At 53.6% G+C, this 26,417-nt stretch overlaps 1 protein-coding gene across 6 annotated transcripts in view; it reads left to right on the plus strand.

Annotated features, from left to right (window-relative positions):
• The first annotated feature begins 10,344 nt into the window (after positions 1-10,344).
• Positions 10,345-26,417, plus strand: part of PLEKHA1 (pleckstrin homology domain containing A1) — a 36,420-nt gene continuing 20,347 nt past the window's right edge. For all 6 annotated transcript variants that reach the window (XM_080641757.1, XM_080641758.1, XM_080641756.1 and 3 more), the window contains exons 1-3: positions 10,345-10,481; positions 18,869-19,029; positions 24,163-24,219. In XM_080641757.1, the coding sequence (XP_080497883.1) occupies positions 18,889-19,029; positions 24,163-24,219 (198 nt within the window). In that variant the 5' untranslated portion in view covers positions 10,345-10,481; positions 18,869-18,888. The remainder of the gene's footprint in view (positions 10,482-18,868; positions 19,030-24,162; positions 24,220-26,417) is intronic.

The raw sequence follows: 26,417 nt of genomic DNA on the forward strand, positions 1-26,417 counted from the left end.
AACAAAAGGCCACACGCGGGCTAGTTTAGACAGGAACTGACTGCTCACAATCCTGGCGGCCGGGAAGTCCAAGATCAAGGTCCCGCTGATTCCGTTCCTGGGGAGGCCTGTTTCTGGCTTGCGACGGCTGCCTTCTGGCTCAGTCTTCCAGGGTTTGGGGGAGGGAGGAGAGTGAGCTCTCTGCAGTGTCTTCTTAGAAGGACACGAATCCTCTTGGATGGGGGACCCACCCGTGACCTCATTTCACCCTAATTACCTGCATCAAAAGCTTTCTCCAGGTGCAGTCACATTGGTGGTGGGGACTTCAACGTGGGAAGTTGGGGAGGAACACAAGCATTCAGTCCAGAACACTGCTTTTCGGTTTTACTTAAAAAAATGAAAGGAGCCCTAACCGGATTGCTCAGTGGATAGAGCGTCGGCCTGCGGACTGAAGAGTCCCGGGTTCGATTCCGGTCAAGGGCATGTACCTTGGTTGCGGGCACATCCCCAGTGGGAGGTGTGCAGGAGGCAAGCTGATCGATGTTTCTCTCTCATCGATGTTTCTAACTCTCTATCCCTCTTCCTTCCTCTCTGTGAAATATCAATAAAATATATTTAAAAAAAAAAAAAAAAAGAGAGAAAGGAGCCCTAACCGGATTGGCTCAGTGGATAGAGTGTCGACCTGCGGACTGAAAGGTCCCGGGTTCGATTGTGGTCAAGGGCCACCTACCTCCCCTGCCCGGCCTCGGGGCTCATGCAGGAAGCAGCCAATGGATGTGTTTCTCTCACACCATGTTTCTCTGTCTTTCCCTCTCTTCCACTCTCTCTAAAGTCAATGGAAAAATATCCTCGGGTGAGGATAGGAAGGAAGGAAGGAAGGGAGGGAGGGAGGGAGGGAGGGAGGAAGGGAGGAAGGAAGGGAGGGAGGGAGGGAGGGAGAGAGGGAGGGAGGGAGGGAGGGAGGGAGGAAGGGAGGGAAGGAGGAAGGGAGGGAAGGAGGAAGGAAGGAATGAGGGAGGGAGGGAGGGAGGGAAGGAGGAAGGAAGGAAGGAAGGAAGGAAGGAAGGAAGGAAGGAAGGAAGGAAGGGAGGGAGGGAGGGAGGAGGAGGGAGGGAGGGAGGGAGGGAGGGAGGGAGGGAGGGGAGGGAGGGAGGGAGGGAGGGAGGGAAAGAGAAGAAAGAAAGAAAAGAAAGAACGGACTTCCAACAATTCTAACACGCAGCAGGGCCTGAGGCCCCTGGAGTGGTCCTTCCTGAAGAGGTTCTAGTTCTAGGACTTGAACCTGGTAGGGAAGCCAGCTGGGGAGCATGCACCGCGCAGCCTGCAGTGGGGGGAGGCGGTCAGGGGCCTGCGGTGGGGGGAGGCGGTCAGGGGCCTGCGGTGGGGGGAGGCGGTCAGGGGCCCTGCAGTGGGAGGAGGCGGTCAGGGGCCTGCAGCAAGGGGCAAGGTGGTCAGGGCAAAGCTCTCTCTTTTTTTAAAAAAATATATTTTATTGATATTTTACAGAGAGGAAGGGAGAGGGATGGAGAGTTAGAAACATCGATGAGAGAGAAACATCGATCAGCTGCCTCCTGCACACCTCCCACTGGGGATGTGCCCCGCAACCAAGGTACATGCCCTTGACCGGAATCGAACCCGGGACCCTTCAGTCCGCAGGGCCAACGCTCTATCCACTGAGCCACACCGGCCGGGGCTGAAGCTCTCTTTTATGGAAGGAAATCGCGCACTGGGAGCTGCTGCAGAGGCGGCGCTGAAGTCTCCCTCCGCCGGGGGCCGGGGCCCGTCTCCCTCCCCCCGGGTGCCCGTCTCCACCCTCGGGGCAGGCTCTGGGCCAGGCCCCTGCGCACCTGCGCGCTGCCCTTGGCGGGGGTCCGGGCTCGGACCCCCTTTCAGCCCCGGGAGAGCCCGCCCAGGCCGGAAGGCGGGGACTGGAATGAGCCGGAGGGGTGGGCGGCGGTGAATGGAAGCCCGGCTGGAGCCCGGTTCCCACAGCTGCGGGGCGGGGCCCCCTGGGGAGGCCGGGCATTGTGCGGGCTGCCGCGCCCCATTGTCGGCCCTGCTCTCGGCTTTTGTTTGCGCCTCGAGTGCAGCTATTGGGTGCCCGCGGGGGACAAAGGGCCATTTACATGCAGGGGGCGGGGAGGGGCTATTTTTAGAGCTGCCCCCGAGTTAGTCCTGGGAGGGGGGAGGGGCAGGGGAGGGGGAGGGGCAGGGGAGGAGGAGGAAGGGGGAGGGGCAGGGGAGGGGAGGGGGAGGGGGACGCCTCCCAGCTTTTAGGTGAAAATAAACGTTTCTAAAGAGACGGCTGAGCCCCAGCCGGTGTGGCTGAGTGGACAGAACGTGGTCCTGCGGACCCAAGGGTCCCAGGTTCGATTCTGGTCCAGGGCATGACCTCCCTTGCAGCCTCCTCTCCGGCCAGGGCCCTCTCTGGTCAGGGCTCCAGCAGGAGGTCAACATGTGGATGTGTTTCTCTTACATGGATGTTTCTCTGTCTTTTCCTCTCTCCCTAAAAATCAGTGGAAAAATATCCTCGGGTGAGGATTAACCAAAACAAACAAAAAAAAGCTGAAAATCAGCAGCGACCACCATCAGAGGTGAGGGAAGGGTAGGAGGTCCGGGGTCTCCTGGGAAAGTCCCCAGGGGTCCTTGCACCTTAGAGCTCAGATGAAACCTAACTTAGGTCCAGACGGCCCCGGGCGTGGCTCAGGGGTTGAGCGGCCACCCAGGGACCAGGAGGGGGTCAGGGTTCCACTCCCCGTCGGGGCACCTGCGGAGCTGTGGGCTCCATCCCCAGTGGGGGGCGTGCAGGAGGCAGCCCATTCCATGATTCTCTCTCACCATGGATGTTTTCTCTCTCTCCTTTCCTCTCTGACAGCAATAAAAATATTTTTACAACTTAGTTCCAGAGGGACAATCCGGGGCAGGTCACCTAATCCCAGCCCACCTGTGATAATGACGGAGCCCCGTCCCCCTCTCCTTGGCTGAAGCCGGGCATGTTGGGGGGGCCCCCCCCCCGGCGGACGCCTTCTGACCGCTCAGCGGGGAGGCAGAAGTCTGTGGAGTATTCCCTTGTTGAAATGACAGCAGGTGACATCTGGGTTTTTATGCGAAATTTCCCTACTTTTAAATGTTAGCCACACATTCAGTTAAAAGCCAGCCCCGCCGAGTCCCTTCCCAGAAGCTTTCATTCTCACTCTGAAAAATAAGGAAGAGCTGTTTATAACTCACTGCTGCCAGCTTCTCCAGGACGCTAACAGGGGAAAGCTGGGTCCGGAGAGGGTGTGGCTCATGTTTAATTCATACGTACATGAACGATCTGTGTGTATGTTAGTGTATGGCAGGCGCCTGGAAGGCAGCCCACCGTAGACTTACTTTCTTTTCTTTTCTTTTTTTTAATATATTTTATTGATATTTTACAGAGAGGAAGGGAGAGGGATAGAGAGCTAGAAACATCGATGAGAGAGAAACATCGATCAGCTGCCTCCTGCACACCTCCCACTGGGGATGTGCCCGCAACCAAGGTACATGCCCTTGACCGGAATCGAACCCGGGACCCTTCAGTCCGCAGGCCGACGCTCTATCCACTGAGCCAAACCGGTTTCGGCCGTAAACTAACTTTCATCTAGGATCCCTCACTTGGCGTAGAAGCCCCTGTGAACCCGCGTGGGTTCACCCTGATGGTTAGAGGCTGGGCGAACAGCACCCCGTGGTTTGCTGAGGTGACCGGAGGACTGAGGCCTGATCAGGGAAAGCCCCTTTCCCCATCTGTGCCATCCTTAACCTCGACAACAACGGCCAGTCCCGTCTTCCCGGGGAGACCATGGGGCCGAGCTGTAGAACCGGGGCCTGGTCCAGCTCAACCCCCAGCTGGTCTGCGTGGCCTGGGAACCCCTCTACTGACCTCCTCGAGGACTTTCTCACTGCCCCCCCCCCCCCCCCGTTATCATACTACAGCCCTCTCCCTGGGCTGGAGATGTTTTGCCATATTTTAAAAAAATGTTTTTTTTAATTGATTTCAGAGAGAGAGAGAGAGAGAGAGAGAGAGAGAGAGAGAGAGAGAGAGAAACATCCATGCTGAGACAGAATCATTGACTGGCTGCCCCCGAAAGGGGATCAAGCCTGCACCTGGGCATGTACCCTGACCGGGGACCACACCGTGACCTCGTGGTTCCTAGGTCAGCACTCAACCACTGAGCCATGCCAGCCAGGCTGTTTGCCATCTCTGACCGAGTGATCCATGTGTAGGCATGTTCGCAGGCACAGGGGTCTCCACCTACACATGTGACGAGGAGGCGCACCTGGATGTTTAGGCGTGGATTTCCCGGAGTAAAGAGGAATCCATCCCTTTGGTCGGGGACCCCTGCTGAGTGCTCCTGTGTGTTCCCCGTTTGCTGGCTCCCAATCACGCTCCTTCCCCTAAAATCATCCGAGTCGTGGTCCTTTGGCTGAGTTATTGGACCGGGTGTTCCCATCACAGGAACCGGGGGAGGGGGCGGGGGGGGATTAGGTCTGGAGGTGCGCTGACCCCGTTCCTAACGGGACTGGTGGCATGCATCACCCAACAGGCATTTCTGTTCTGGGCGCTGAGAATATTGATGAGCAAAACGGAGACAGTGCCTGTGTGTGTGTGTGGGGGGGGGGCGGTTACACTGGGGTGAGGCGAGCAGAAAGTCAGATAAAGGGGGTGCGAGGAGGTGATCATCGCGAAGGGGAGAAAAGCAAGCAGGGGAGGGAGATCGGACGCGTGGCCGCTGGGCGGGGAGGTCAACTATTCGAGGGGCAACCGTGCTCAGCCCCTTCCGGTGTGACTCTGGGCCAGTCACACGCCCTCTCCACACTTCACGGAGAAGGGGCTCGGTAGGTGCTCCTGAGGGACCTTCACAGTGCTCTGCACACGCCGGGCCTGGCGCTGGGACGGCCGTGACGGTTTAACGGCAAACGGCAGCCTGGCCCGTGTGGCTCCGTGGCTGGGGGTCTCCCCAGGACCCAGCAGGTCAACAGTTGCGAGCTCCATCCCTAGTGTGGGGCGTGCAGGAGGCGGCCCATCAATGACTCTCTCTCATCAGTGACGTTTCTCTCTCTCCCCCTTCCTCTCTGAAATCAATAAAAATATATTTAAAAATAAACGAATAAATAAATGTGAACGGCAGATTCCGGACTTCAGAGGCCTCACCGTTTTCTTCAGGTGACCCGGCTCCGTGGAACATTCCAGGATTCCTCGGCGCTGTCTGTGGGTCCTGAATGTTCTTGGTTGGCTCCCAGGCTGTTGTTTCAACAAGGGAATATTCCACAGACTTAAGAAAGCACAGTTACGTAACAAACCTCTCCATCCAAGCAAGGCAGGAGGAGAAAGAAGCCCCAGGAGGATGGTTATTTTTTGTTGCTGCATTTATTGGCTGATCCCAAGTCCTCCTCCCGGGAGGCTGTCCCCAAGGCCTGCTTACACTGCAGCCCTAACCCTAACCCTAAGCCTCACCCTATCCCTAACCCTAACCCTAACCCTAACCCTCACCCTATCCCTAACCCTAACCCTAACCCTCACCCTATCCCTAACCCTAACCCTAACCCTAACCGTCACCCTCACCCTAAACCTAACCCTAAGCCTATCCCTAACCCTAACCATAACCCAAACCCTAACCCTAACCCTAAGCCTAACTCTCACCCTCACCCTAACCCTAAGCCTAACCCTAACCCTAACCCTATCCCTAACCCTAACCCTCACCCTCACCCTCACCCTCACCCTCACCCTCACCCTAACCCTAACCCTAAGCCTAACCCTAACCCTAACCCTATCCCTAACCCTAACCCTCACCCTCACCCTCACCCTCACCCTCACCCTAACCCTAACCCTAAGCCTAAGCCTATCCCTAACCCTAACCCTAACCCAAACCCTAACCCTAACCCTAAGCCTAACCCTAACCCTATCCCTAACCCTCACCCTCACCCTAACCCTAACCCTAACCCTAACCCTCACCCTATCCCTAACCCTCACCCTCACCCTAAGCCTAACCCTAACCCTAACCCTAACCCTCACCCTAACCCTAACCCTAACCCTAAGCCTAACCCTAAGCCTAACCCTAACCCTCACCCTAACCCTAACCCTCACCCTCACCCTAAGCCTAACCCTAACCCTAACCCTCACCCTCACCCTAACCCTAACCCTAAGCCTAACCCTAACCCTAACCCTCACCCTAACCCTAACCCTCACCCTAACCCTCACCCGCACCCCCACCCTCACCCTCACCCTAACCCTAACCCTAACCCTAAGCCTAAGCCTGCAGCCTCGCCCGAGTCCCATCTCCGGCTCCCCTCGCTGTCTATACATGTGGCTTTCAATGTCAGACAACCTTGGGGTCTTGCTGGGCAACAGGAGCAAAGGGGGAATTTAAAAGCCCTCAGTTAATGATGCCAAATGAGAAGATCGACGAGGACTGAGATTCCGCGGGTGTGAGAGACCCTCTGCCCCTGTGGGCTGATCTCTAAGCGGGTTTGCAGATCAAACACAAGGCGTTGCATTTGAATTTCAGAAAAACAAGGGATTTTTTTTTTCTTCATTTTAAGTATGTCCCAAATAGCCCATCTAGAATCTTCTGGAATTCCTGAGGTGGAGACCCTTCTAGAACTTCTAGCTAGGAAAGGCAAGCTCAGATGTTTAGAGGATTGGGCAGGTGACATCTGGGTTTTTATGTGAAATTTCCTTACTTTTATTTTTTTTTAATTTTTTTTATATGTTTTATTGATATTTTACAGAGAGGAGGGGAGAGGGATAGAAAGCTAGAAACATCGATGAGAGAGAAACATCGATCAGCTGCCTCCTGCACACCTCCCACTGGGGATGTGCCCGCAACCAAGGTACATGCCCTTGACCGGAATCGAACCTGGGACCCTTCAGTCCGCAGGCCGATGCTCTATCCACTGAGCCAAACCGGTTTCGGCTGAAATTTCCCTACTTTTAAATGTTAGCCACGCATTCAGTTAAACACAACAACGACAACAAACTTTGCCCAGCCCGGCTGGCGTGGCTCAGTGGTTGAGCGTTGACCTATGAACCAGGAGGTCATAGTTCATTTCCCGGTCAGGGCACATGCCCGGGTTGTGGGCTCGATCCCCAGTGTGGAGCGTGCAGGAGGCAGCCGGTCCGTGATTCTCTCTCACGTGAATGTTTCTCTCGCTCTCTCCCTCTCCCTTCCTCCCTGAAACCAATAAAAATACATTTAATTAAACAACAAAACAAGCCCTGACCGGTGTGGCTCAGTGGATAGAGCGCCGGCCTGCGGACTGAAGGGTCCCATGTTCGATTCCGGTCAAGGGCATGTACCTTGGTTGCGGGCACATCCCCAGTGGGGAGGGGGAGTGTGCGGGAGGCAGCTGATCGATGTTTCTCTCTCATCGATGTTTCTAACTCTCTATCCCTCCCCTTTCCTCTCTGTAAAAAAATTAATAAAATATATTTTTTAAAAAATCCCAGTGGCCACCGTGGACCAGAGGAAATAGTGCGCTGGGCAGTTCACAGACTGTGGTGGAACCAAACACTCTCCCCCAGGGAGCAGGAGAGGGCATGAAGCCTGGATAAGACAGGTGTCTGCAGGGCCACAGGACCAGGGTTTCCCGAAAGAACAAGGACCAAGCCCTAGCCGGTGTTGCTCAGTGGTTAGAGCGTCAGCCTGCGGACCGAAGGGTCCCAGGTTCGATTCGCGGTCAAGGGCACGTGCCCAGGTTGCAGGCTCTGTCCCCTCCAGTAGGGGGCGTGCAGGAGGCAGCCGGTCCATGATTCTCTCTCCTCATGGATGTTTCTCTCTCTCTCTCTCTCTCTCCCTCTCCCTTCCTCTCTGAAATGAATAAAATTAAAATTAAAAAAGAAAAGAAAAGAAAAAGAACCAGTGGTCTAGGGAATGCTGAAGGTGAAAGTCTGTAAAAGCCAGGACCGGAGCCTTCCCTGAAGCTTGCGAGGTGTTTTCACTGCCATCCGTGCCTGGGGCTCTGACACTCTGTAAGGCGAGGGGCTGCTACAGTCACGCAGGTAAGTCTCCGCAGGTGAGTCTTCGGCTGTCTTCCACTTCCCGTTGACTCAGATGAGATAAAGTCGAAGTTTCCTTTAGGATCCTAATAAAGACACTCCAGATCTGATTTTCTGCCTCATGAACAGAATCGAGTCAGGAGGCCAGGCTGAGGGCACAGACTTTCATTTTATTTTTTTATTATTATTATTTTTTTAAAATATATTTTACTGATTTTTTACAGAGAGGAAGGGAGAGGGATAGAGAGTCAGAAACATCGATGAGAGAGAAACATCCATCAGCTGCCTCCTGCACACCCCCGACTGGGGATGTGCTCGCAACCAAGGTACATGCCCTTGACCGGAATCGAACCCGGGACCCTTCAGTCCGCAGGCCGACGCTGTGTCCATTGAGCCAAACCGGTTTCGGCGACTTTTATTTTTTTAAAAAATATATTTCTATTGATTTCAGAGAGGAAGGGAGAGGGGGGAGAGAGAGAGAAACATCAATGATGAGAGAGAATCATGGATCGGCTGCCTCCTGCACGCCTCCTACTGGGGATTGAGCCTGCAACCTGGCCATGTGCCCTTGAAGCATCCATCTTATATAAAAACTGCGGTTTGAAATTTTAACCCTGCTCTTTTGGCTTCTGTAAACGCTTGCTTGCTTAAATAATAAGGAAAATAAGACTACTCCCATTCCAGAGAGGCCGTGGACTATGCCCCAGACAGCGTTGTCCGTGCTGACACCAGGCCAGGCCTTGAGATATGGTCTCATGGCCCCTTCCCAGCACCCAGGCCTTCTTTCCCAGAAGGCCCGGAAGTCTCATTCCAAATTTGGGAGACAAAAGAGCTAGGAAAAGTATAAATAGAAAAGGTTTCCTCCATGTCGGGGGCGGGGGGGGGGGTGGCCCAGAATTTGAAAGGCACATTTTTCTCTGGCCCTGCCCTTAATAAAATGTAACTCCCTTTCTCTAAGCATGGCTTGGTTTTTTTTTTTTTTCCGGCCTTCTGTAACACCCCGACCCGGGAATTGAACCGGGACCTCCAGATTCATAGGTCGATGCTCAACCCCTGAGCCACGCTGGCCAGGCGGGCCCAGACTTTTAACCCGGTTCCCAGCTACGGGAGGGGTTGACGGGTGAGAGTTCCCGCCGTGCCACAGGCTCAGTGGCATTTAACTTGCACCTTCTGTCCCGGCCGCCCGCCGCAGCGTGTCCTCCTGCTGGCCATTGATTTGTCTCCTGCATGTCTTCCTAGAGGAAGGATGTTCTGAACGGAGTCGATACAGATGTGAAGAGGGAAGGATGTGATCTAAGGCTGTGCAGGGGAAGGAAAGGAAGGAGGACACAGAACAAACGGGGCCCGAGAGCCCGCTGTGTGCCGTGCACCGTGCAAGGCATTGGCATGTAATTTCTTCCCCTGCCCTTGGCCTGTCTGAATAATTCTCATTTTTCAGGTTCCGGCTCAAATAGCAGTTCCTCAGAGAGCCTTCACTGACCACCCCCACTACAGAGCCTCTCCTCCCCCACTCTCTCTCTCCGACTTGCCCAGTTAACTTCATGGCACTAACATCTATAATTATCTTAAGGACTAGCTCCCCTTACAGACTGCAGGCTCCGTGCAGGCCTGATGGAGTCTGTCTCGTTCTCAGACCGTAGGCCCAGCGCCCATCACGGGACGTGGCACGTAGTAGGTGCTCAGCAGAGATGTGAACTCTGAATACATATCTGTGAAAAGACGTGGTTATTCTCCATCTTTTCTGAAAGACTTTCAACGGACCCTTGAAGCGTCTCTTAGGCTCGGGGTCCCACAGGGTAGGAGGGGGAGCTACAGTTGCAGGGCGCAGAATGGGCGCGCCGAGCTGAGAAGCATGGTTCTGCGGGGCGCGCCGCAGCCAGTGCGTTTGTGCCTCCCGCACCGAGGATGGGACGGACAGCTGGCCAACAGATGATCTGCAAACGAGCGAAGCCTGTCTTTGCAGATGCCGGTGCCGCGAAGCTCTATTCCAAGCGATGACATCAGAGAACCCAGAGCCCCGCCCCCGAGCCAAGCCCCTTGTGGTCGAAAACTACGAATCCCAGGATGCTCCGCCGCGCAGGGGCCTAGAACTCGGCGCGCGACCCGCCCCGACGTGCCCGAAGCCTCCTCCCCGGGAAGCAGGAAGACTCCGGATAACCCGGCTCGCCGGACCGCGCGGGGCCTGCCGGGAATTGTAGTCTCGTGGCCTGGGAGTGCCCGCTCGGGAATCTCGGCCGCCGTCTGGGGGCCGCGGCGGCGCGGCGCGCGTGCGCAGTGCGCAGGGGCCGTCGTGGGCACCGCTCGGGCAGTCGGCGCTGGTGGGAGCGCGGCCGGGGCGGCGAGGGGATCCGGGCGGAGGCCGCGGAGAGCCGGCGTGAGGAGCGCGGCGTGCCGGGCGGGGGCGAGGCGAGGCGGGACCCGGGAGCGCCGCGCCGGCGGAGGGAGCAGGAGGCGGCCGCGGTCCGCCGAGGGGCCGGCGGCGCTGGTGAGTGCGGGGCGGGCGGCGGACGGCGGGCGGCGGCCTCTCCCCTGGCGCGCGCACCGCACCTGGGCGAGGCCGCGGGCGCTCACCTGCGCCGGGACAGGCCGAGCGGGAGGGGCGGGTCCTCTCCCCGCGGCGCCTCATTGTCGTGCGACCTCCGGGCGGCGAGGGCGGGAGGCCTCGGGGGGGGGGACCCCTTCCCAGGGTCAGGCACCCAGTGCGGCCGCGCCCTTCTCCCCGCCGCCCGCCCGCGCCCCCCTCCGGGTCTCCCGCCGGCCGCTGCCCGGAGCCCCCGCCGGCCCAGCCCCCAGCGCTGCGCCGCGGGCCCACCTTCGGGCGGCGGGTCCCGGCTTTAGGGCGAAGCTTGGCCTTCGGGTCGCGCCGGGTCCCCGTCGGCCCCGCCCTACGCCCGGGAACCGCGCAGTTTGAGCGCGTCACCTTCGCACCTGAGGCTCAGGTGGTGGCGGCGGCCATGGGGAGGGGCCCGCCCAGGTCGCGCGGGGGGGGGGGGTGGCGGAAGGCGCCGCGTGGTGGAGGCCCCGCTGTGCTCCCCGCGGACCCTCCTGGGGAGACCGTCGGAGGGGGCCTGTGGCTCAGGGTTCGAGGGGGCTCCGCCCGCGCCGAGCGTCCGGGTGTGAGTCCGGAACCCCGACGGCCGCGTGGGGGCAGGTCGCGCGGGGGCGGAGGTGGAAGGAGCAGGCAGGGGGCCCGCCTCCCTCTCACCTCCGGGCCCGAGACACCTGTGCTTCCTGGACGGTCACCGCCGTCTGTGTTCGTGAGGCCGCCGCCGCCGCCGCGAAGGCGCTGCCCCGCGCGTTGTTAGCTGCCGAACTGGAACCCTCTTTCCCGTGGGTTCGCGGCGGGGACGGGCGGCCTGTAGCTCGGAAACCCCGCGTGCCCCCCGCGCCCTCGGCGTGCACAGTGTGCGTGTGTCACGCCCTTGGAGCAGCAAAATGTGGGCAAGCCTTCCGTGATTCCGGAAAGAAGTGAAAAAGATCATTTTGTAAAAACGGCGGCTTTTCCTCACCATCCGAAGGACTTGAGTTGTTATTTCCAAAAGCGGTGCGACTCGTTGGGACTGAGATGCCTGTTACATTGCGAACGCAAACGTTCACCTGAACGGACGGTGGCAACCCCCCGCCCCCCCCCCCCCAACGCACCCCACCGCACCCCCAAGTAGAGCTTGTTGAACCCTCCTTTTCCGACCGGCCACGTCTTCCCACGGGAAGTGCAGTCCGAGTGCGGATGCGGCCCCGCAGGTGTGTGGAAGCGAGCGGAGCGCGCTCACCGTGGGGTCGTGGACGGCGCCGGGAGCCCCGGGGCCCGGGGGCCCGGGGGCAGGCTCTGGAGGAGTCGCCTGCGGCAGGGGCGGGGGCTGCTGCGTCCTTTCCGGTGACTTGTGGAGGTGAAGGTGCGATGTGTACTGAGACGGGCGGCTTCCTGCCCCCTGCTACCTTCCTCATCACAGAGCTGCGTTTCATGGCTCCGCGGGGGGGGGGGAGCCGCAGGCTGTGCCCTCACGTCCCCGCGTTTGCCGGCGGCGGGGAGAGGTGGCCGCAGAGCCGGCCGCCGGCGGGAGGGACAGCACAACAGGATGAGCGCACAATCGCTCGGAAGCCGCGGGGCCCCGAGCGGAAGGCCCTTTTTAGACGTGTGCAGGGACAGCAGGAATAGGGAAGGGACCGCGGGCAGTGCCCGTGTTGTTAGTGGGATGATGGTATGGGAGACCCCCGAGAAGGATGGGGACAGTTCGTATTTCCATAGGAGCTTCTCTCCAGAAACATTCAGGGCAGCTTTAAAAACATGACTTTTCCTGAGCCTGGAAGTTCTTATAGTCACACTGCAAAAACCAGCTATTTTGACTCTATGGGAATTTATAACCCAGAATGAAATCTGTGAACTCATTTATTAGAACAATGTAAGTCAGATTTTGCCATTGGAATATTGCTTGATGTTAAGTAGTTACTCTCTTTTTTAAAAAGTATGTACTTTTTTTATTGGTTTCAGAGAGGAAGGGAGAGCTGGAAACATCAGTGATGAGAGAGAATCATGGATCGGCTGCCTCCTGCACGCCCCCCACTGGGGATGGAGCCTGCAACCTGGGCCTGTGCCCTGACGGGGAATTGTACCAGGGACCTCCTGGTTCATGGGTTGATGCTCAACCACTGAGCCACGCTGCTCAGGCATTACTTTTTGTTCTTATTTAAATACTTCTGTCATTTAAGAATGGGAAAGGCCCTGGTCGGTGTGCCGAGTGGTTAGAGCTATTGCCCACACACCAGAGGGGCACAGGTTTGATTCCTGGTCAAGGGCAGGTACCCGCTGGGGCGTGTGCGGGAGGCAACCAATCGTTGAGAGAGGTGTCTCTCTCACGGGTTCCTCTCTCGCTCTCTCCCCCCCTTCCCTTCCCCTCCCTCCTTCTCTTCCTCTCCCTCCCTCTCACCCCCATTTACTCTAAAAAATCAATGGGAAAATACCCTAGGGTGAGGATTAGCAACAACAACAAAGAATGGGGAAGACAATGGTTTTCTGAATAGAATGTAGTGATTATTCAGATGTGACCGTAGTTACTCACACTCTGCTTTTATCAATAGAAACTTTCAGGTGTTAGAGCAGCAACGGCCTCCGGGGCTGTGAGCTGTGAGCCGAGGTCACGCACCAGCACCTTTTCACCTGCTTGAGCCTTTACTCTTGGGAATGTCAGAATTCCCTGTTAATGTTAGAATTCCCTGTTAATGTTAGAATTCCCTGTTACATCTCAAGGTGACTCTCCTCTCGTTCAGATCCCCAGTGATACAGTAAAATGACTTCGGTAGGAGGTAAATACTAAAGTTACTTTTAATTCTTTAGACCATTTGTAAGGACACACGTTTGGAAACTGATGTAGTATCAGAAGCAGAGTCTTCAGGCAGACACGTTGGTGGCCGTAGATGCTTGTCTATAATGCTTAGTTATTTTTAGGAACATAAAAGTAGGGGGTGTTTTTATTTAAAACTCAAAATTCCTGTTGGTAGTTGTTACAGCCATAGGACTCTGTTATGCTTAATGGGTGACGTTAAGCCCTTGGAGCTCTAAGTGGTATTTTTCTAGTAGCTGCGGTGTGATAGAATGTATGCCCTGGTAATTCCTGGACGGCACTTCAGCAAACACGCCTGCTGTTTGTTTGGGGCAGGGGTCCTCAAACTTTTTAAACGGGGCCAGTTCACTGTCCCTCAGACCGTTGGAGGGCCGGACTATAGTTTAAAAAAAAAACTATGAACAAATTCCTATGCGCACTGCGGGCCCGGGACGCGTCGGCTGCTAAGCAGGACAGGCAGCGGCTCTGGCGGGCCGGATCCATGTCCTCGGCGGGCCGCATGTGGCCCGCGAGCCGCAGTTTGAGGACCCCTGGTTTGAGGAGCCTTTGAATTAGACGAGTGGGTGGATTCAGGAAGACAGTGTTTGGGGGGGTTCATAGCATAAGCTTTTTTGAGCTGGGATCTCTGTTGAACGTGAAAGGAAATCAGTCATTTAGGGTCTCCTTAAATCTGCGAGGGAGTCTGAGAGCCAGAAGTATCTTTTCCTGCGAGGAACCCGGGATCCGTGTCTGCCGCGTCCGGCCGGCCGGTAGGTGTGCCCGCCCGCGGTTGTGGTGGCGCCCCTTCATGTGGCTCAGACTTGGCGAGGGAGCCATGGAGCCCGGTGCTGGGTGCTGGGCCCGCCGGCCCGCTTCCTGAGAAAGGACGCCCCGGGCACCGAGGGGATGTGCCCCCTCCCCCTCCCAGGCAGTGGTGCCGCTCCGCAGTCCCGCTGTTGGGAACGCACACACACCCGTCTTCCAACACCCACCGCTTGTCATTGTGACTAGTAGGTGTCCCTCTCCCCCTCGCTCCTGCCTCATGGCATCGTGGGCCGGGGATAGCTTTCCACATGCACAGCTGTCCAGAGCTCCGGTTGGACCCGTCCGTCTCCTCTGCCGTGTGAGGCTGTCCTCCCTTACTTACCCCCGGGTGGGGGGGGGGGGCGCTTGCTGGGGAGCCCTTGGCTGGCCGGGGCTGTGTGTGCCCGGGGCTGTGTGTGCCCGGGATAGGGCCTTCTTGGCCCTCTGCTGGGATCTCTTGGATGGGACTGGTCAGAAGAAGCAGTGAAAGGACAGCATTTCGGACCTGGGAGTGTCAAAGCTCTCTTATGGCCTGGTCGTGGTGGCTCTGTGGCTGAGCGCTGACCTATGAACCAGGAGGTCACGGTTCGATTCCCAGTCAGGGCACAGGCCTGGGTTGCGGTCTCGATCCCCAGTAGGGGGCGTGCAGGAGGCAGCCAATCAGTGATTCTCATCGATGTTTCTCTCTCTCCCCTCCCTTCCTCTCTGGAATCAGTAAAAATGTGTTTTAAAAGATGAAGCTCCTTGTTTAACGGTGGCAGCCAGGGTGCTCTGGCCGGAGTCCGCACGGGCCTTTGGTGAGACTGTGCAGGGAGCGCCCTCGCCCCGAGTTCGCGAGCCTGACGTTTGCTGCCTGCACTGCCCTCCTGTCCCTGCCTGTCAGTCCTCCCCGGCTCCTGGGAGCGCGTGTGCCAAGGTGGGCTGGGGAGATGTCCTCGTGCGGCCAGGGTTTGTTCGTGCCAGCGAGATAGCCCAGTCGGTTACCTTCTGCAGCTTCCGCGTGACCCGCTGTCGGCCCCTCCCTGACCCCGCATTTCCTGCGCAGACACGGCCCTGGAGAAGGAGGTGCCAGGCTCTCCTGCAGCCCTACTCCTCTCGGGAATGATGCTCTTGGGTGTCCCCTGGCCCTGTTTGGGGTGAGCACCCCTCCGTTCCCTGTGCTCTCCCCGGAGACTTCTGCGTGCTTCCTCTGTCTTCTGTCAGCTGCTTGCATGGTGTGGAACGACGGGGAGGCATCGGTCAGGGTGCTGGAGCCCAGAGGTCTGTGGGGGTGTCCTGTGGCCCCCCGAGGTTTGGTCCCGATGTCCATACATGCTCAGCTGTGTGTGTCAGCAGTTTGGGGAGAATAAGGATGGTCTCACCCAACATCTAGTGAACAGAATAGCAAGGTCCTGAGGACCTAACCAGGCCTCGCGCTGCAGAACGTAACTCCTTCCTTTTTCTTTTCTGTCTCTGACTTTTGTTTTCATTGTTTGGCTTACTTCCTGGTTCCTGACTGATGAAGTATTCACTATGAGTTTGTTAATTATCGCTGATTGTATTATCTAATCACTAGAGGCCTGGTGCACGAATTTGTGCACGGGTGGGGTCCTGCCTGCCTGCGCCAATCAGGCTGGGCTGGCCGGGGGGAGGGGCCATGGGCCATTGGCCGGCCCCGCCCCCTGGTCGAACTCCTAGTTGAACTCCCAGTCAAGGGGACAATTTGCATATTAGCCTTTTATTATATAGGATATGTTAGAGCATAAGTAATGCTGAAGGATAAATATTGGGGAGGTTTTAATCATAAAATTTTATCTATTCTTGCCTCATACGAACTTTACTAAAAATGATACAAATCCAAACAGAAATACAGCGTTTGAACCTTTTTCCTTCTGTCATCTAAACAAACCAGTCCGATAAATCTGCTGAATGATTTCTTGTCTGATGAGGAACATGCAAGTTTGTTTTTGGGAAATTAAACATTGAGATTAGTTGCAGTAATTATGGGTTTCTTAATACTTCACTCAACAAATGGTTACTGAGGCCTCCGTGTGCCAGCAGCTGTTTTAGGCATGTGAAAAGCACGCGTAAACAGAAACACAAGTCCCTGCTCTCCTGGAGCCTGTATTCCCCGCAGAGAAACAAACGGTCAGTAAGGAGGACTCACCCGCAGAGGCACCCCGCCCTCCACCCGCTGAGCTAGGAGCTGTCCCAGTTTCTTCCTTTCTTCCTTTCTCCCTTGGTCTGGCTGCTTTCACTTAGCAAAGGACATTTGAGACTCACCTGTGTGTGTGTATCAGCCGCTTGACCCTTTATATTGCTGAATAGTCTTCCATTGTCGAGGCCAGTGGTCGGCAAACTCCTTAGTCACAGAGCCACATACCAACAGCACAGCGATGGACATTTCTTTGGAGAGCCACATGTTTTAAACTTAAACTTCTTCTAACGCCACTTCTTCAGAATAGACTCGCCCAGGCCGTGGTATTTTGTGGAAGAGCCACACTCAAGGGGCCCAAGAGCCGCCTGTGGCTCGCGAGCCGCGGTTTGCCGACCAGGGGCCTGGGCCCCAGAGTTATCCATTTACCAGAGGGAGCGGCATTTGCTTGTTTGTGCTTTTGCCGGTTGTGGACCACGTCGCTGTAAACATGTCCCTGAGGTTCTCTGTGTGAACATGGGCGTTCACTTCCCGTGGGCACATACCTACGTGTGGGATTGCTGGTCCCATCGAGAGAGTACGTATGGCTCTACACGAACCTGCCAGACGGTATTCCCATGATGCGGAATCATTTTGCATTCCCAGCATCAGTGTATGCGAGTGTTCATTTGTTCATGCTTGTCAGCGTTTGGCGGCTCAGGTGTTTTGTTGGTTTTAGCCATTCTAGTAGGTATGTGGTGGCCTCTGACGGTGTCCTTTGCAATACCTTCCTGAGTAAGGATGATCATCTTTTACCTGCTGATTTACCATATATAGATACATTTCTTTGTTGGCTTGTCTTCATCTTTTTTGTCCATTTTTCTATTTGGCTGGTTGCTTTATTATTGACTTATAATAATAATTCTGTGCCTGTTCTTGGATATTGGTTATTTGGTATAAACGTACTGGATATTTTCTCCCATCTGTGGCTTGTCTTTGGATTTATTTGTTTGTTTGTTTGTTTTTTCTTCCTTTTTTCTTTTCATTTCTTAGGGGTTTCCTTCAAAGAGAAGCTCTTAATTTCACTCCGTCCAGGGTATGAGCCATTACCTGGCCCAGCTTCTCGCATGTTCTCTGAGGCGTCTGGCTCCCGCCCGGGGTCCTGAAGACGTGCTCCTGGGTGTTTTGGGAAGCTGTCCTGCTGCAGCCTTTACGTTAGCGCCCTGGCCGTTTCCGGCTCATTCATTTCCACACGGACAGCGGGTCGTTTCCGCCGTTCGTCGAAAGACCGTCCTTCCCCTGTGGAGCCCCTTGGCATCTTTGTTGAAAATACTGACACCGTGTGTGGTTCTGCTTCTGGGTGCTCTTCGGTTTTATTGATCTATCAGAGCTACCTTTCCGCCCTGTCTTTATTGCTGTGGCTTTATTGTAAACCTTGAAATCAAGTAGTGCAAGTCTGTTCGTCCCAGTGGAGTTCTCACTGAGTTAAGCCTTCCTGGGGCCTTTTCAGGCAGAGCCAGTTGGAGAAATCCGTTCTGCTGCCCCGAGGTGCTGGGTACACGGTGCCCGGCAGGCACATCAGGAAGGTTCTGGAGAAGATGACTGTCAACACTGCTTTTAACCCAAGCCCTGGTTTTAGCGTTCGTCAGCACAGTAGCAGTGCCGGCCCGTCAGAAGCACAGCACGCTGTCCCCGAAGTCTCCCCGCACCTGCAGCCTCGCTCCTCCTCCCCTGTGGGCACAGCTTTGCTGAAGAAACGGGGCTCTGTGCTGGCCTTTCCCCGTCTGGCTTTGGTGATTGAACCCCGTTTATGGGGTTCCTCGGAGCCCTTCATTTCCTGTCGATGGGTAGTTGGAAGTAGGCAGCTCGAGGGACTTGGTGACAGGTCCAGGTAACAGCTTGCTCTCGGTTATGGTACGTTCACGTCACCGGAGACGCTGCAGTCCACCAGGGGACACGTGGTGCCTGCTTCTCTCCGTGATGGCCGCCGGCTCTGTTTGGATCCGGTTTAGTTTTAGGAAGGGAAGGTTCTGGAGCGGCAGGGGGTGTAGAGATTAAGTACAGGCTGTGGAGCCCAAGGACCTGGGTCACGTTTTGATCCGTTTCCTGCTAGTTCTCTCGTCGTGGGACAGCACTCCCCTCCGCAGTGGTCAGCTTCTCGTCGGAAACGGGAAAGATGGTGCCGCTCAGAGGCATTTTGAGGGCTAAAGGGGGAAGTGCGTGGAAGAGAAGCCCAGAGCCCAGCACACAGTACGTGGCCGTGGCCGGGGGAGTAGCCGCTGCTGTCTTGTGTATTTGAAATACCCGGGAGCCGCCTGACCGGTAGGCTCCTGACTTCCAAGTGAGGAAACGCACTGTGGGTGGCTGGGTCTCCGGTCCGCTTGGCCTGGTTCAGGGGACGTAAGGACGTCATTCAGGGAGGTGCACAGCCTCCTTCGTCCTCATCAGTGGGAGCAGTCGCCCTGCGTAACCACTCACACTCCCTGGTTTTAAAAGAGACTTTGCCCAGGCTTTGTAGTGTTCACCTTGACCGGCTCCCTCCTGGTGTCGGGAGTGGGTTGGACAAATCATACCATAGCACGGTGTATCCTCAAAGTCCACTGAGAAATACTTACCCTTGGTGTTTTTGTCTTACAGTGTGATGTGCAAGCTCAGAAATGCCTTATGTGGATCGTCAGAATCGCATTTGTGGTTTTCTAGACATCGAAGAAAATGAAAATAGTGGTAAATTTCTTCGAAGGTACTTCATCCTGGATACCAGAGAAGATAGTTTTGTATGGTACATGGATAATCCACAGGTTTGTACAATCCAAGCGGCTTCCCTTCTTCAAAAGCATGCCGGGGTTTTCATTGTCAAAGTATTTGACACCCTGTGATGTTGGGATCTGTCTTCCAAAACAGTATGCATTTAGACCCGATTCTGCGCGGGCACTCTCTCTGCCCGGCCCCAGCTCCTGCTGTCTATTTGAGTTTCAGAAGATGAAACGAAATTTATTTGATAAAAATGGATGCGTCACACATGCTTTTCCTCCCTGGGAGAGAGACACTAGCTCTGGTAGAAAACTTAGAACCCTTTAGGTCAGCGGCTGCCGACCTTCCAGACCTCACGGACCCCCAGTCTGCGGACCGCCGGCTGGCGGCCGCTGCTGTCGGTGTGAGCTGCTGTCTCTAAGGTGGCGGCTGCCTTTTGGAAACATGCGCACACACTAGCTGACACTCGTGCACGACGCCGGCCTTTGGTCGTGTGGCGTGAGGACTGGAGTGTCAGCCAGCGCAGCGGCCTCCGTGGTGGAAATCCACTTGGTTTTACTGTGTCTGTGAGTCGCCAGGGGTAGACGTTGTAAGCTGCAGGTGAGAGCCTGGATGGGGACCACCTGCGGGGCAGTTTTATGCCTTCTCTACCCGAGCCTCTCTATTAACGAGGTGCATGTTGCCAGGAAGCATGTGCAGAGCCAGAGATGAGTCCCTAGCCAACGTCCGAGCTGTTCTGGTCAGTGGGCCCCTTGGGCAGGCGAGGAGCCTGCGGCCGGGAGAGCAGGCCGGACGGGGTCTGCGCTGTGCGCAGGGCGGACCGCACCCGACACCAGCTAGCGCCTTTACTCCCCTGCACCGACGGGGTGAGGGGCAGGCGTACACGCTCACGCGTTTGTATGTGTTCATATAGAATTTGAGTTGTCAGGGGCCTGGGTGTTAATTCAGCCTCCTGAATTAATGCAAGAAACCCACCTACCCTGGTCTTCACCTTCCCGTTGTTCGGACTGCATTCGCTGAGGAGTACCTGTTCTGTTTGCGACGGCTTCAGTTGTTCCTTGTTCTGTGAGCCTTGATCCCGTTCCTGGGTCTTCTCCCCACGAACCCTCCTTTTCCCCTTCGACTCTCCGTTAGGTAAGTCCGGACCTTTGTCCTCACGCAGCCTTTCAGGTTTGCAGGGTAATTTGTATTTTAATCCCGATGATATTATTGGAGTGCAGGCTGGGATGAGACTCTTTTTTGCCAGGAACTGTCTTTTCTCTCCTTTTTTTTTAAAAAAAATATATTTTTATTGATTTCAGAGAGAAAGGGAGAGGGACAGAGAGATAGAAACATCAATGATGAGTGAGTCATTGATTAGCTGCCTCCTGCACGCCCCCCACTGGGGATCGAGCCCGCAACCCAGGCATGTGCCCTTGAGCGGAATCGAACCTGGGACCCTTCAGTCTGCAGGCCGATGCTCTCTCCACTGAGCCACACCGGCTAGGGCTCTCCTTATCCTTAAGAGCTTACTGGCCGCCACCTCTGGGTGTAGCCAGCTGTCCTGGGTGGTGGTGACCTGGCTCTGCAGCCGCATCATTCACACCTGTGTTTACCTGACCGGAGGCAGTGGCAGGGAGGGCAGCGCATGTCAGAAGTTCATCGTTCCCTTTGCTTCCAACGGCAGGCCGATTTCCTCCCTTTTCCTGTGGCACAGGCCCTCCCAACGCCTTGCCAAAGCTGAGCTGGAAGCCACCAGTCCCCTGGCACCTTCTCATGGCCGTGAGCCGGGCCCTTGCCTGGTCTCCTCACCCCCGCGAGCGGTGAGCTCTCGGCTGCTGTCCCTCCGGCACGCGTCTCTCCGCAGGACCTGGCCCACTTGCATCTGGTTCTCCGGGGCTTTACGTTAAAGTCCGGGTTGGCTTTTCAGCCCTCATGTCACAGGTTCTGCTCCTGAGAACCCCTCCCTGTATCCGGACTTGCCACTTCCACGAGCTGAAAGACCAGAGGCACCAAGCGGACGTGCTTATGACAGGGAAGGAAGCAGACTGGAAGGGAGAGAAGGGCTGTGGCTCCCGCCAGCAGAGGGAGGGAAGGCCTTCCTGGAGGCGGTGACCTGAGAAACTGGCCTGGAGCCCCAGGTGGTTCTGGCCCGGAGGCGGGGCCGTGGTGGCCGTGCTGGGAGAACGGCCGGCAGTGCGCCCGACTGAGCCCGCGGCCTGGCTGGAGCCGGAGGTGCGTGTTCAAGTTTGCACTCAGCCGGGTCTTCTTCACACGGACTCTTGGGACCGGATTTCTGTGGTGTAGTTAGCATTGGCTTTTCCGGATGTAGTGCAGAGTTTTAAACCTGCCCTTTTCCTCAGTTCTCAGTAAACGTGTCTCTTCATTTCAGGGAAGGGGATCTCGTACAGCCTTGGTTCTGCCAGCCATTGTACTCGTCATCCGTGCCAGCTTGGTGTCGCTTTTACATGTATTCATACAGACTTCCATCTTGCATGAAAACTTCAGTAAACGTCGTGTGGAGAGTGTTATATTAGATTGAACCATATGAAGTTGCCAATGCTGCAGTATTTTCATGCACTAAAAATGGCAATCTCATGTGATTCAACCTAGGTGCTACGGTTACAGTGCCATAACGTGTTACACTGACCGCCCTAACCCTAACCATGGAAGTGCATTCGTCTGGCTCACCTGTTCTTGGGGAGCCATTTTTCCTGTTTTGTCTTCTTCGTCACTAGCCATTGATTGAAAACCCACCTAGTCTGTTCTTAGGGCTGAGCTGGGGCGTCCTGCTTGGCGGAGGGCGGGGTAGTGGTGGAAACCCAGTAGCTGTGTAGGAAGAGGATGCGGAGAAACCTGGAAGCGGTTTTCGGCAGAAAGGCTGCAGGAATGCGGGAGAACAAGTGGCTGACTTCGCTTTTTGTCTTAAATGTCACGTGAGTTTATTATTTCCTGTTCATCGTCCGGCAACGTCCTTTGAAGCCCACGTTTTCCAGTTGAACTTGGCAGCAGCCGTGCGGTCCATAGGTTCTGGGTGCTCTGCATGGCTTTCACTCCCAGCCACTCTCTCCTTGTGCTGTGGCTGATCGGTGGCCCCGCTTCGCGCAGCCCCAGCGCAGCTTCTCGCCTTCTCACCCAGGCTTAGAGCCGTGTCATCCGGTTGGATGGCAGGCGTGTGGCGGACTTACAGACATGATGGATTTTGAAGGGAGGGGGTAGCAGTGTTTGACAAAAGTCACTTTGGCCCCAGCCAGTTTGGCTCAGTGGATAGAGCGCTGGCCTGTGGACTGAGGGTCCTGGGTTTGATTCCAGTCCAGGACACATGCCCGAGCCCCAGTAGGCTGCCGATCAATGGTTCTCTCATCATTGATGTTTCTAGCTCTCTCTCCCTCTCCCTTCCTCTCTGAAATCAATAAAAACGTATTTAAAAAAAAATCACTTTGGTAGTAATTGAAGAGCCTGAAGACATTTTAACACTTAATTCCCTTATCCCAAATTTAAAAAGCCATCAGACAGAACCCTCTAAATGTAAAACATTTTGAATAAGAACACAATCACTTACAGTTACACACTAAAAATTGTAATTTTATGTCCATATTTATTTGTGGTTTATATTTGGAAGCCTGACCATTGTATGCAGTTTAAAGCAAAACGTATGCAGTTTTATGTCATGTGGGAGGGAAAGGCGAGAAAAGACCTGTCCCGTCAGCAGCACCAGGCTCGTGTCTGGGAGTCTGGTCTCGGAGGGGTTTTAGCTTCCGTGCCGTTAGCGTAGAGACGCCTGAGAAATGTCCTTCCTACTCACTCGTGAGGACAAGCCCAGCGGTTTTTAATCACGTTGTTATGAAGTCCATTAAAAGTTGATCTTGTTTAATCTGCAGTGGGGGAAACTTTAAAAATCAAGATTGTTTTAATTTTCCTTTTGAAACATTCTGTCAGTCTTTTATATGTTTCTTTCCAGATTCCTTTATCTGGTTTTCTTACCCCCATCTTCCTCCTCTATAATCCATCCGGTTTGTTATTTTACAGGGTGTATTAATTAAAGCACAGTTTTGATGACAGAACTGCTCACAAGCTTTCGCTGATGGTTTCAGATTCTTGCCAGGGTGAGCTCCGCGGTCTTTGCTTGTCGTTGAGGTCCCCTAAGAAGGTCTCGGCTCAGGCTCCCAGCCCGCGGGCCCTTGTCCTGCAGCCACTTCCTCTGTCAGGCCGCGCCTCTGAGAGTCCCTCTGCGCTGGAGCTCTGTTCTCTCCCGGAATAGTCTTTCTCTGCTCTTGTGTTCCAGATTTTTCCTTCAGATGTCGTTTCTTCCTGCAGAGTCTTTCCCGATAGCCTTGGCCAGAAAAGATTCTCTCTTTCAAGACATAAATCACATTCCAAACTTGTTAAGGGAGGAATAAAAATATTTAGTGTGAAAGTATCAATATGTACATTCCCTGGCATGGTTTAAAGAGTACCAATTAATAACTTAAATTTTTTAAAAAAATAAATAGTATTAATATAGATAAAGTTTTTAAATAGGAGATAATTCAGTCTTTTTTTTTTTAAGATATACTTAATTAAATTTTAATAGAACAAAGTAATATGTATAGTCTTTTGAAATTTCTTGCAGTGGTTTTATGTCTTTAAATATTTTTTCCCATTGCTTTCAGGAACAAAATCTGATCTTGTTTATAGATTTTGAAAAAATATAAAAAAAAATAAGTTCTTGACTTTCAGAGACACAGAGGAAGGGAGAGGGAGGGAGGGGTGGGGGGAGAGAGAGAAATATCAGTGAAAGAGAAGTATAGATTGGCTGCCTCCTGCACACCCCCTGCTGGGGATTGAGTCTGCACCGGGGAATGAGCCTGAGCAGGAAGTGACTGACAGCCTTTCAGCGCGCAGGGTGGGTGATGCTCAGCCCAGCCACACTGGCCAGGGCTTGTCGTGGGTTTCCAGGCCCAGGAAGAGCTTAGGCACAGTGACAAAAACAGCTCTGCAGTTACCGAACCTGTTACGGTGAGACGGAGTAGACTTGGTTTGTTACCTGTGGTGTCAAAATGGGTGACAAGTTGACTTCAGACCTAGGAGGGACTTGAACTGAAAAGGCTGATTTATAAAATGTGATGCTAAAAGTTTTAATTTATTAACTTTTTAAATGTGTAGAGAATGATAACAGCCATGAGGTTGGATATTAATTATGTATTAATAATTTCTTCTAGAACCTCCCTTCTGGATCATCACGGGTTGGAGCCATTAAACTTACCTACATTTCAAAGGTGATCTTTCTGTACTAATTACATTTATGCTTGAATTGAAGTCTCTTAGAATGGCAGTGTGAACAAAAGGAACAGTTTCCTTTCTGTGTCATTTAATGATGATGTTCAGGTTCAAATCGTACTGAAAATAGGACCCAAATACTACTGTTAGCATGTTTTTGATAAAATTAGGAAGAATATGGAATTAACTTACAGGATGTAACACATTGCAAACGTTTACAGTAACTTCTGTAATAAGTGAACAGCAGAAGGAGAGAAATCAGTTAGCAATTAGGTTCTATCTTTGGGAAACGGAGACCATTTTTCTAAGTTTGTATTATATTTACTTAAACTGTTTCCATTACCTTTATTTTTTCTTTATGCTTTATTTTGAGGAAAATATGAACCATCCTATATAATAAAAGCCTAATATGCTAAGTGTCCGGTAGTCTGGTCAGCCGTTCAACCAATCAAAGTGTAATATGCTAATGATATGCTAAGGCCATTCAACCACTCACTAAGATGTGCACTGACCACCAGGGGGCAGACACTCCGACCGGTGCCTGGCCTGCACCCTCTCGCAATCTGGGACCCCTCAGGGGATGTTGGAGAGCCATTTTTGGCCCGATGCAGGCCAGGCTGAGGGACCCCACTGGTGCACGAATTTGTGCACTGGGCCTCTAGTCTTTATGATAAAAGATTGATTTTTTCCCCCCTCATCTTTCTTTTCTTTTTTTTTTTTTTTTAATATATTCTATTGATTTTTTACAGAGAGGAAGGGAGAGGGATAGAGAGTTAGAAACATCGATGAGAGAGAAACATCGATCAGCTGCCTCTTGCACACCTCCTACTGGGGATGTGCCCTCAACCGAGGTACATGCCCTTGACCGGAATCGAACCTGGGACCCTTCAGTCCGCAGGCCGACGCTCTATCCACTGAGCCAAACCGGTCAGGGCCCCCCCTGATCTTTCACTTTCTCTCTACTAATTTGTTTTCTTGTTTGTTGATTTTTCTGGCATTTAAAAAAATATTTATTTCAGAGAGGGAGGAAAAGGGAGAGAGAGATGGAAACATCAGTGATGAGAGAGAATCATTGATTGGCTGCCTCCTGCACGCCCCACACTGGGGATCGAGCCCACAACTTAGGCCTGTGTCTTGACAGGGAATCGAACCGTGACCTCCTGGTTCGTGGGTCGGTGCTTAACCACTGAACCACACCAGCTGGGCTTTTCTGGCATTTTTGTAATACTGTTTTTCTTTTCAAAAATTTTGATTTGATAATGTCAGGTATTTTCTATTCTGGGGGTTTGTGTTTTACACACAGTAATATTTTTGTGGATGACTTAAGATCTGAGATGTGGAAAGCAGCACCATGGTAGCTGAAGAAGATGCATATGCTTACTGTTTTGCATATGTTGGGATTTGTTAGCAAGGTCTTCAACAAGAGACCAGTTTACAATGTGTCTCTGTTTAAAAGATATTTTTATAAATAAAATACTTTGTTATCAGTATAACAATAGAACTATTCATTCTCATTGACAAAAGAATTAGCCGTTGGACAATAAAGATTACATATTTTAAGGGAAACTTTTTATGTTAAGGCCATATAATGTAAATTTATGAGACAAATGTTTAAGTTGACGTCAAGTGTTCCTATTAAGTAAGACTTTTTAAAAGCTTATTTATTTATTATTTTTTTCTCCTTTTAAATTAAGACATTTAATAAATGCTTCAGGGTAGCTTGCAGCTTAAACCCCATACAGACTATTAATAGGGAGCATGGAATCCATGGGGCAGGGAATTCCAGATCTCCAGTTGGCTTGATTGCCTGTGGGATACACGCGTGCACTGGGGCGTCAGCGTGCCGCCAGCACTCTTCACTCGTGACATCGGGTGGAAAAGCCATTTTCCTGGAAGAGGCAGCTGAGGGAGCCACTGCCCATCTGCTTGTGTCTTTACCACAGCTGCTTATTGCCTGGTCTTTTTAAAAACGGGAGCTCTTTTTATTTCCAAAAGTTTTTCCAAGGTAAAGTGTGCCTTTATTTATTTATTCTTTATATTGGCACTTTATTTGTACTTGATGTTAAATCAAGGATTGCTTTCTTTCAGTTTTTATTTTTCAGTTACATTTTACATTCAGTATAACTTGGTGTGGGTCTCAGGTGGGAAGACGGGATCTCTGTAAAAGGGAGCTGTTAACTAAGCCAGCGGGCTGCCC

This window comes from Plecotus auritus, assembly GCF_963455305.1.
Source record: "Plecotus auritus genome assembly, chromosome: 9".
NCBI classification, from domain to species: domain Eukaryota; kingdom Metazoa; phylum Chordata; class Mammalia; order Chiroptera; family Vespertilionidae; genus Plecotus; species Plecotus auritus.